This window comes from Sciurus carolinensis, chromosome 2 (assembly GCF_902686445.1).
Source record: "Sciurus carolinensis chromosome 2, mSciCar1.2, whole genome shotgun sequence".
Lineage (NCBI taxonomy): Eukaryota > Metazoa > Chordata > Mammalia > Rodentia > Sciuridae > Sciurus > Sciurus carolinensis.
This window is the reverse complement of record NC_062214.1, coordinates 28,476,573-28,486,610: the sequence shown is the minus strand read 5'-3', so window position 1 is coordinate 28,486,610 and position 10,038 is coordinate 28,476,573. Positions and strand designations below refer to the sequence as shown.

The following is a 10,038-nucleotide window of genomic DNA, read 5'->3' as shown; positions in this document are numbered from 1 at the left end:
AGACCAACGAACGACGAACAATGAACGACGAACAATGCCCAACAAACAATGCTCTTTATTCGAGGAAGTGTCTGGGTTATATAGCAAGCATAAGCCCATCAGAGTCAGCCTGAGATCAGTCTCTAGGCAGTTACAAGAATCACCTCATATACAGCAGCCAATCAGAGTTACTGAGCATGTGGGGAGAGCATGATAACAATGTAATACAATAAGGGCAACAAGAGGGCACGCAGCGAGCATGAGTCAGCAGTGTTAGCTGTTTGTTGCAAACCAGGGGCCCCAGACTGAGGTCCTCGATGTTGCAAACTGGGCCACCCCGGCTCAGTGCCAGACTAGGGTGGGGTCCGCGGTACCCCGACAGCTCCCCCTTTCCTTTATTAAAAGAAAAGGCTTGAGACCGTGCCTGTCTTAGGTTGAGGGGTCAGCTCATGTCCTTACCCGTCATCAAAGACTGTAGAGCATGCTACAGCTTCTGTCTTAGGTTGGTACATGGCCACCTCCTTCATTACCCGTCATTGACTACTGGTCCAGCATAGAAAGCCAAACTTGAGGGGAACTGCCAGCCTCTAGGGCGGTCATGGCCTGATGAAAAATAATCCGGTCTTTTTGTTGGGTGGCTCGTAGTTGTACAACTACCAAGGAGGAGTAAAAACCCCAAAGTATCAAGGCTTGCCCACTGTTGTACAAAATTGAAAGCAGAAGAAAACCACTTAGCCAGCTCAGACATAGAAGCAATTTGTACCCTAGTAGAATTAACTTTGACAATTTCAGCCCTAAGCTGTGAGGTAAGATTATCAAATTGAGACGACCAAGTAGGCTGGCAATTTTCTAGATAACCCAGCTATGGTGCTGGAATTATCATATACAATGGAAGTAACACAGACAGCTCTTAAAGAGTAAACACATCCCAGTCCCAAAAGTTCTTGTAATATGTCCATTTGTTCTTGTAATAGGTCCACTCTCTGATCTACAAGGAGTATGCCTGCTGTTAGATGTTGGTTTAGGGTCTCTTTAGTCTATAAGGCTGCAGCTGTATTTTCGGCCAAGTGATTGTTGTTGCTGTCTGTATGGTCTGTATGGTTGTGTCAATGCTGCTGGTGCGGTGACTGCTACCGTGGCGATCACGGCCGTTATGATGCCAAAATCTCTCCTGTTTCTTGATAATAGTACTCTGTACCTGTAACAAAGACTGGGACTGGTAGGAAGGTAGGAACACACATTAAGACTGCCTGTGAGAACCTAGAAGCATTCCAACATTGAGAGAGATTGAGAGAAACATCTTTTTTTGTTTGTTAGCTGAAACATAAAAGGGGAGAAAACACAAACTGGCGTAGGTGGAAACATAATATTTCTGGTCCTCCTAAGAGAGCAAAGAAAGGTTGTAAGTTAGTATATAAAGAGGCGGTATTAGTTAAAGGCAGAGGATATGGCCAAGCTCTAACTATAGCCCATAAGTTCCGAGTCTGGCTGTCCAGTTGTATCCTTATTGTTGTCACTCTCATGTTGTATTGTTCTGGTCAGTCTCTCGGGAATCCAGACCGGAGTTTGTTGATCCTGTGGAAAGACACAAACAGATCCTCGGACCCAACGTAACCGGGATCCGGACCTTTCCATGCTCCAGTTAACACGTCCTTCCATCGCACCCAATGCTGTGGAGCGGGGTTGGGCGAGGTGTGATGGTCGGCAGCTGAGCGCCCATCATTGTCAAGAGTTAAAAAATTTAGAATAAAAAGAGCTAGATTTGGGGGCTGGGGAGATAGCTCAGTCGGTAGAGTGCTTGCCTTGTAAGCACAAGGCCCTGGGTTCAATCCCCAGCACCCAAAAAAAAAAAAAAAAAAAAAAAAAAAAAAAAAAAAGAGCTAGATTTAATTTATCTCTGGGGGATCTAAAGGAGACCCCTATTCCCCCTTTTTGTTTTATTAAACAATTTTTTAGGGTAAGGTGGGTTCTTTCTACAATACCTTGACCTTGTGGATTATAAGGAATTCCGGTAATTAATTGTATATTTAATGTGTTTGCAAACTGTTTGAAACTTTTAGATGTATAGGCAGGTCCATTGTCTGTTTTAATGATTTTTGGAATGCCCCAACAGGCAAAGGCTTGTAAACAATGTTGAATGACATTGGAAACCTTTTCTCCAGATAATGCTGAAGCCATAATAACTCCTGAATTGGTATCAGTAGACACATGTACATATCTGAGATTACCAAATTCTAATATGTGAGTTACATCCATTTGCCATATATGATTTGGCAAAAGACCTCGGGGATTAATTCCAATTGACTGTACCGGGATAAGGGGTGCACAGTGTTGACAGTTTTTGACTATCTGTCGATCAAGGTGTTTTGGGATTTGAAATTTTCTTACTAAGGTAGTAGAGTTAACATGAAATTTGTCATGGAAAAGTTTTGATTGTTCTTCCACAGAAAACACAAAGGAAGATCTAGTAGCCAAATCTACAATAGTGTTTCCTTTAGATAAAGGTCCTGGCAAATTAGTGTGGGCCCTGATATGTCCCACATAGAAAGGTTCACAACGTTGAAGGATTATTTTTTGTAGACTAGAAAAATAAGGAGCAATAGTAGAATGTGGAGAGATATAAGGTACTGTTTCCAAAACAGATAAAGAGTTGACAATATAATAGCTGTCTGTTAATAGGTTAAAAGGCACATTATTTAATAATTTGAAAGCCATAGTTACTGCAGGCAATTCGGTAACTTGAGCGGAGTGGGGTTGAATAATGAGAGTATAGACTTTGTCATTGATGAGAACAGCCCCAACTCCATTTTTAGATCCATCAGTAAAAACGGTTGTACAATTTTTTATAGGATTAGATCTAGTGACTTTAGGAAAAATGATGGGAGTATTTTTACAAAATTGGATCCAAGGATGTTTGGGGTAATGATTATCAAAAGTTGCAGTAGTGGTACAGTAGAGTACAGCCCAATCTGAATCATTATTTATTAGCCATGATAGTTGATTGACAGTATATGGAGTAACAATGGTTGTTGGTTGTACACCAAAGGTGGTGATACATGTTTCTATGCCTTTGAGTATTAGCTGAGCCATAGCGGTAGGATAGGACTGTAACATTTTTGTAGGAGAACTAGAGAGATGAATGCTTTGTAGTGGGCCACCTTGCCATAAAACACCTGAGGGGCTATGACTCTCAGGAAAAATAACCAACATTAATGGCTGTGACGGATCACAGCGAACTATCTGACAAGATTGTAACCGTTCTTGAACCAATTGTATAGCCCTTTTTGCTTCAGGGGTAAGACTTCTACTAGAATTTAAATCAGGGTCACCTTTAAGGATGTCAAATAAAGGTTTTAACTCTCCTGTAGATAATTTTAAGTAAGGTCTGATCCAATTGACATCTCCTAATAATTTTTGATAATCATTTAGGGTTTTTAATTGGTTTAAAGGTTGGACTGTAGTAGCAGACAGTTTTGTTCCTAGATAATGTTGTAGTTCTCCTGTTTGTAATTTTTCTGGTGCTATGGTTAATCCCCAAAAACTTAATTTTTCAGTCATGAACTGCAATGCCTGTGTTAGAATGTCTCTATCTTTATGACATATTAGTATGTCATCCATATAATGATAGATAAGCAATTCCTGAAAGTTATTTCAAGTAGTTTTTAAAGCTTTATCTACATATATTTGACACATTGTAGGGCTATTGGTCATGCCCTGAGGCAACACTATCCATTCATATCTTTGATCAGGTTGGGAATGATTTATAGCAGGCAGAGTGAAAGCAAATCTCCAACAATCCTTTTTATGGAGGGGAACAGAGAAAAAACAGTCCTTTAAATCTAATATAATGGTGGGCCAGTGTTTAGGTAAAGCTGAGACTAATGGTAACCCACATTGGATAGGTCCCATAGGATACATTTGATTATTAATGGCCCGAAGATCATGTAATAACCTCCATTTTCCTGATTTTTTCTTAATGACAAATATTGGAGTATTCCAGGGAGAGGTAGAGGGTTGCAGGTGACCTGCATTAAGTTGCTCCTGTACTAATTCATGAGCAGCCTCTAGTTTTTCCTTAGTGAGGGGCCACTGTTGTACCCAACAAGGCTTATCATCTTTCCATACTAATGGGATGGTGTTATCTACAGTGGCCCCTAGGAAAAACCCAATCCTGAAGTATCATTTTTTGGAGTAGGTAGAGGGACAGGTTGGACCATACCTTGTTGTAGTTTTCCTAAACCTTTGTTTTCTTTATACCTCATTTTTTGTAACATATCTTTTACTGGAGTTCCTTTATAGATTTTATCAGTAGTAAGTTTCATCTCCATTTGTCGTAAAACATCTCTACCCCATAGGGAAATAGGCAAGTTACACACATATGGTTGGAAAACTCCAGAATGTCCTTCCTCATCTTTCCAAGGCAGAGTAGATGCACTTTGAGAGGGACTGTGAGCTATTCCCAGTCCCCTAAGAGTCTGATTTACAGTAACAAGTGGCCAGTGTTTGGGCCAATCAAGAGCACTGATGATACTTTTATCAGCCCCTGTATCTAAAAGTCCTAACATTTGAACCCCACCTACCTTAAGTTTTAAGAGTGGTCTTTCACCTAAACCTAGGGTAAGGCAGGCCATAGGGTCTCCAGTGGATCCAAATCCTTGTTTATCTCTTATTATACCTTCACTAGTCCAGAGAGAATGCTGACTAGGTAAAATGAGCATTTGAGCAATACGATCACCTGGAGAGATAACTGTAACACCTTTTGGGGAGGATACTAAAATTTTTACCTTGCCCTCACAGTCAGAGTCTATTACTCCAGGATGTACTATTAACCCCTTTAGAGCGGTGGAGCTTCTGCCTAATAATAACCCTACACTATCTTTTGGTATGATCCCTTTCCAGTCTGAATCTACTGTTTGTACTCCCATCTCTGGGGTTAAGACCAATCTGGTGGTGGCACGGATGTCCAATCCTGCGCTTCCTGTTGTTGCTCTGCGCACCTCGCGTTCTCTGTTGGGGGATACCATTGTCGAGGCACCTGCTGAATGTCCCCGTATATTTGTTGTGGGCCCCGGGGTGGGCCCGGTCTCCTGTTTTTTTGAAATCGAGGATTAGGGCCTAAGAAATTTCCCTCTTTGTCTCTCATAGACTGACAAACACTACTCCAATGATTGCCCTTTTTACAACGGGGACATAAGCCAGGTCTGGTGTTAGGTTGTGGAACTTTATTACAATTTGCTTGCATGTGTCCCATTTGGCCACAGGTGAAGCAAGAACCCATTGATCCTTTGCTTCTCTTATGAGGATAGGGTGGATTAGACTGGGCCTGAGAAATGGCTGCCGCTAGTACTTGACTTTGTCTTTCTATGGCAGCGGCAAATACATTGCCCTGACCAGTAGCATCATTAATATCCCTACACACCTTTAGGTATGTTGAAAGATCTTTACTTTTCCATGGCCTTATAGCCTCTTTGCACCATTTGTTGGCTTGTTCATATGCCAATTGTTTTATAAGAGGCATAGCTTGATCTGCATCTCCAAAGATGCGAGAGGCTGTTTGAATCAATCTATCCACAAAATCTGCATAAAACTTGACTTCCCTCTGTAAAGGGCTCATCAAATTTGTCCTTATTTGTGTCTAGACACCCTCTCACTAAAGACCATATAGCCATAGTTCCATCAGGCAGTGGATCTTGTCGATCTGCCCTATGAAGATCCTCTCCAAGATGTTCCCACTGTGGAATATTTAATAATCCTTCATCTAAAAACCAAGGAGCTACCTTCTCTATTGTATCTAAGAATGTTCTAGCAGTTTTAATTTTTAAAGGTGTACCATTGGCCTTAAGCAGTTCCTGTAAGGGTTGTTGCATACGAACTTTTGATTTTTCAGACCCCATCTTGTACAATGTAAGCTGCGTTCTACGTGCTTATCTAGTCCTTGAACCGCCTTTCCAGGGTGTAGCCACCTTTCGCGTGCTACCTTCACTTTAATACCTTTAATGTGGACCGCCTTTCGCTTAGTCCAGGTAGCTGCCTTTCGCGTGCTACTTTCACTTTAATACCTTTAATGTGGACCGCCTTTCGCTTAGTCCAGGTAGCCGCCTTTCGCGTGCTACTTTCACTTTAATATGGACCGCCTTTCGCTTAGTCCGGATAGTCGCGTACCGCGAACGTCAAGGCTGCCTTTCACCTGTTTACTTTTGCTTCTGGATAGTCGCGTACCGCGAACGTCAAGGCTGCCTTTCAAGGCTGCCTTTCACCTGTTTATTTTTTGACCTTTTTATAACCGGTTTAACTTGTTAAAAAATTTTAAAATATCTTACCTTGTTTTCTTTATAAAGTTTTCAGTTTCCCGGGTTTCGGCACCACTTATCACTGCCCTCCGCCGGCGGAGGCAATGATAACGCGTACGCTTCCTTTTCACACGAACAAAAAAGCCCAAAAGACAAAGACCAACGAACGACGAACAATGAACGATGAACAATGCCCAACAAACAATGCTCTTTATTCGAGGAAGTGTCTGGGTTATATAGCAAGCATAAGCCAATCAGAGTCAGCCTGAGATCAGTCTCTAGGCAGTTACAAGAATCACCTCATATACAGCAGCCAATCAGAGTTACTGAGCATGTGGGGAGAGCATGATAACAATGTAATACAATAAGGGCAACAAGAGGGCACGCAGCGAGCATGAGTCAGCAGTGTTAGCTGTTTGTTGCAAACCAGGGGCCCCAGACTGAGGTCCTCGATGTTGCAAACTGGGCCACCCCGGCTCAGTGCCAGACTAGGGTGGGGTCCGCGGTACCCCGACACCAAAACATCCATTGGAAAAAAGATAGACTGGCGGACCTGGTACCTCTTTTGTGAAGCGGCAGCTGAGGAGACTCTGGCGCTCACCATGGCTGATGAAAAGCCCAAGGAAGGAGTCAAGACTGAGAACAATGATCATATTAACTTGAAGGTGGCGGGGCAGGATGGTTCTGTGGTGCAGTTTAAGATTAAGAGGCATACACCACTTAGTAAACCACTTGTAATGAAAGCCTATTGTGAACGACAGGGTTTGTCAATGAGGCAGATCAGATTCTGATTTGATGGGCAGCCAATTAATGAAACAGACACACCTGCACAGTTAGAAATGGAAGATGAAGATACAATTGATGTGTTCCAGCAGCAGACAGGAGGTATCTACTAAAAAGGGAACCTGCTACTTTACTTCAGAACTCTGTTCCTACAGACCAAGAATACATTCTTAATTAGAAAACTGCAATTTGGTTCCACCACATCCTGACTACTACAGTATAGTTGTCTGTTGAGGGCCGTCTTGGACAAGATGGCGCCTGGCAGTGAGCCAAAGGGCACTGGATACCAAAATAAGGAAGTACCCAAAAAGGTTGCTTGCCTACTAGTTCCTTGGAGACTTATGACGTGTTGACGCCAGGCTCTAGGATTGGCTATCTAATATCATGCCACACGTGGACAGCTCGTGATTCATATAGTACTATGCTGACATTCCTCTGTATGCTCTCCTGTGTGAGAGAAAGCTTTGCTATAATTGGCTGATAAGCTAGAAGCCTGGGGGAGGAGAGAGGGAGAGGGAAGAAGAAGGGAGATAGTGGCAGAACAAAGGAGGCAGAAAAACAGGGAGGACCCAATAAATCTAGTCAACTAAAGATTGGTGGTGTCTCCTTTCCGCGCCGGTTCTGCTGGATGGAACAGTTTTCTCTATTCTTTCATTTTCCCTTCCCCATTCCTTTATTGTACGTAAAGTAACTGGTGTATGTGCACAAGCATATTGCATTTTTTTTTAACTAAATGGCCAATGATATGTTTTGATTGACATCAAATGGAGATGGGATGGGGAAAAATAACTGGTTCTGTGAAATTATCCCCTTTCTCCATTAGTGGCATGCTCATTCAGCTCTTATCTTTATATTCCAGTAAGTTATTTTGCTCTTGCTGTTTTAACAAAAAGCAAAAAACAAACAAAAAACCTGAACAACATAAAAATCCTTGCATACCTTGTTCGATTGGAGAATTTTAATGTTTTTCATTTATCATTGTAAAATCAAGGACAATTTTATAACTTTTTTGTACGTAGCTGTTACATGTAGGGCAATCTGTCTTTAAGTAGGGGTAAATTACTCTTAAAAAAAGATTCCTAGATAGTTTTCCCTTCAAGTTAAGCATCTTGTTGTTTAAATAAACTTCTTGTTTAAACTGAAAAAAAAAAAAAAAAAGAAAACAGAAAAAAGACTATTCAACAAATGGTGCTGGAAAAATGGAAAGCCACATGTAACAAAATCACCCTATCTCTATCTCTCACCCCTATACAAAAATCAATTCAGAGTGAATCAAAGACTTACACACTAGAACAGAGGCCCTGAGTCTAATAAAAGAAAACAGGCCCAAATCGTCATCATTTCTGCTTAGGACCTGACTTTCTTAACAAGACTTCTAAAGTGCAAGAAGTAAAATTAAGAACAAATAAATGAGATAAATTCAAACTAAAAACCTTCTTCTCAGCAAAGGAAACAATTAATAATGTGAAGAGAGAGCAAACAGAATGGGAAAGCATCTTTACCACAAGCACCTCAGATAGATTGCTAATCTCCATGATAAAGAACTCAAAAAACTTAACACCAAAAAACCCAAATAACTCAATCAATAAATGGGCTAAGAAACTGAAGAGACACTTCACAGAAGAAGAAATTAAATTGATCAACAAACATATGAAAAAATGTTCATTATCTCTTGCAATTAGAGAAATGCAAATCAAAAACTACTCTAAGATTTCATCTCACTTCAGTCGGAATGGCAATGATTAAGAATTCAAGCAATAATAAGTGTTGGCAAGGATGTGGGGAGAAAGGTAAACTCATACATTGTTGGTGGAACTGCACATTGGTGCAACCACTTTGGAAAGCAGTATGGAGATTTCTAAAAAAACTTGGAATGGAACCACCATTTGACCCAGCTATCCCACTCCTTGGTTTATACCTGAATGAAATAAAATCAGCATACTGCAGTGATGCAATCACATTAATATTTATAGCAACTCAATTTACAATAACTAAATGATAGAACCAGCCCAGATGCCCTGCAAAACATGAATGGATAAAGAAAATGTGGCACATATACACAATGGAATATTACTCATCTTTAAAGAAGAGTGAAATTATGGCATTTTCAGGTAAATGGATACAACTAGAGAATATCATGCTAAGTGAGGTAAGCCAATTCCCCAAATCTAAAGGCCAAATGTTTTCTCTGATAAGTAGATGCTGATCCACAGTGGAGGGTGGGTAGGGAAGAATGAAGGAACTTTGGATTATGCAGAGGATATGAGGAGATGGGTGGGGAGGTGGAGATGGGAAGAATGGTAGAATGAGACAGACCTTATTACCCTATATACATGTATGAAAAACATTTTTTAAAAAAACAAGATGGAAGGGCAATAAATGGGTGACTTTATCTTTCCTCAATAATAAATAAATAAATTTTAAAAAGAAAAAATAATAAAGTGAAAGATATTCTGAAAAAAAATCAAACAGAAATCCTCAAAAATGAAGGAATAAATAAACCAAATTAAAAATTCAATGGAACACATCACTGAAAGACTGGAACACTCAGAGGATAGAGTTTCAGGCAATGAAGAAAAAATATATAATCTTGAAAATAAAGTTTACCACGGAGAAGAGATATTAGAAGACCAAGAACAGAACTTCCAGGAAATATGAGATAACCTGAAAAGACCAAATTTAAGATTTATTGGTATAGATGAAGGCTCTATGTTATAAACCAAAGGCATGCACAATCTTTTCAATGAAATAATATCACAAAAATTTCCCCACCTAAATATAGAAATGGAAAATCAAATACAGGAGGCTTAGAGGACCCCAAAATTACAAAATTACAACAGGCCTTCACCAACCCAACTTAAGATGAAAGTGCTTAACATACAGAAGGAGGATAGAATTTTAAAGGCTGCCAGAGAACAAAGACTGGTCACATTTGGAGAGAAACCAATTCAGATCTTATATGATTTCACAATCCAGACCCTCAAAT

General features: G+C 40.4%; 1 protein-coding gene across 1 annotated transcript; it reads left to right on the top strand.

The window, feature by feature from the left end:
- Window positions 1-6,871: 6,871 nt before the first annotated feature.
- Window positions 6,872-7,766, top strand: LOC124977806 (small ubiquitin-related modifier 2-like). Its single transcript, XM_047541658.1, has 3 exons — window positions 6,872-7,031; window positions 7,089-7,275; window positions 7,690-7,766. Exons 1-2 carry the CDS (start codon window positions 6,872-6,874, stop codon window positions 7,163-7,165), a joined length of 237 nt encoding a protein of 78 aa, XP_047397614.1. The 3' UTR covers window positions 7,166-7,275; window positions 7,690-7,766.
- The last annotated feature ends 2,272 nt before the right edge of the window (window positions 7,767-10,038 follow it).

Coding starts and splice junctions, on each gene's coding strand:
- LOC124977806 (XM_047541658.1), top strand. CDS start 6,872: ATGGCTGATGAAAAGCCCAAGGAAGGAGTCAAGACTGAGAACAATGAT. Junction 7,032..7,088: donor AGCCTATTGTGAACGACAGG/GTTTGTCAATGA, acceptor TTAATGAAACAG/ACACACCTGCACAGTTAGAA.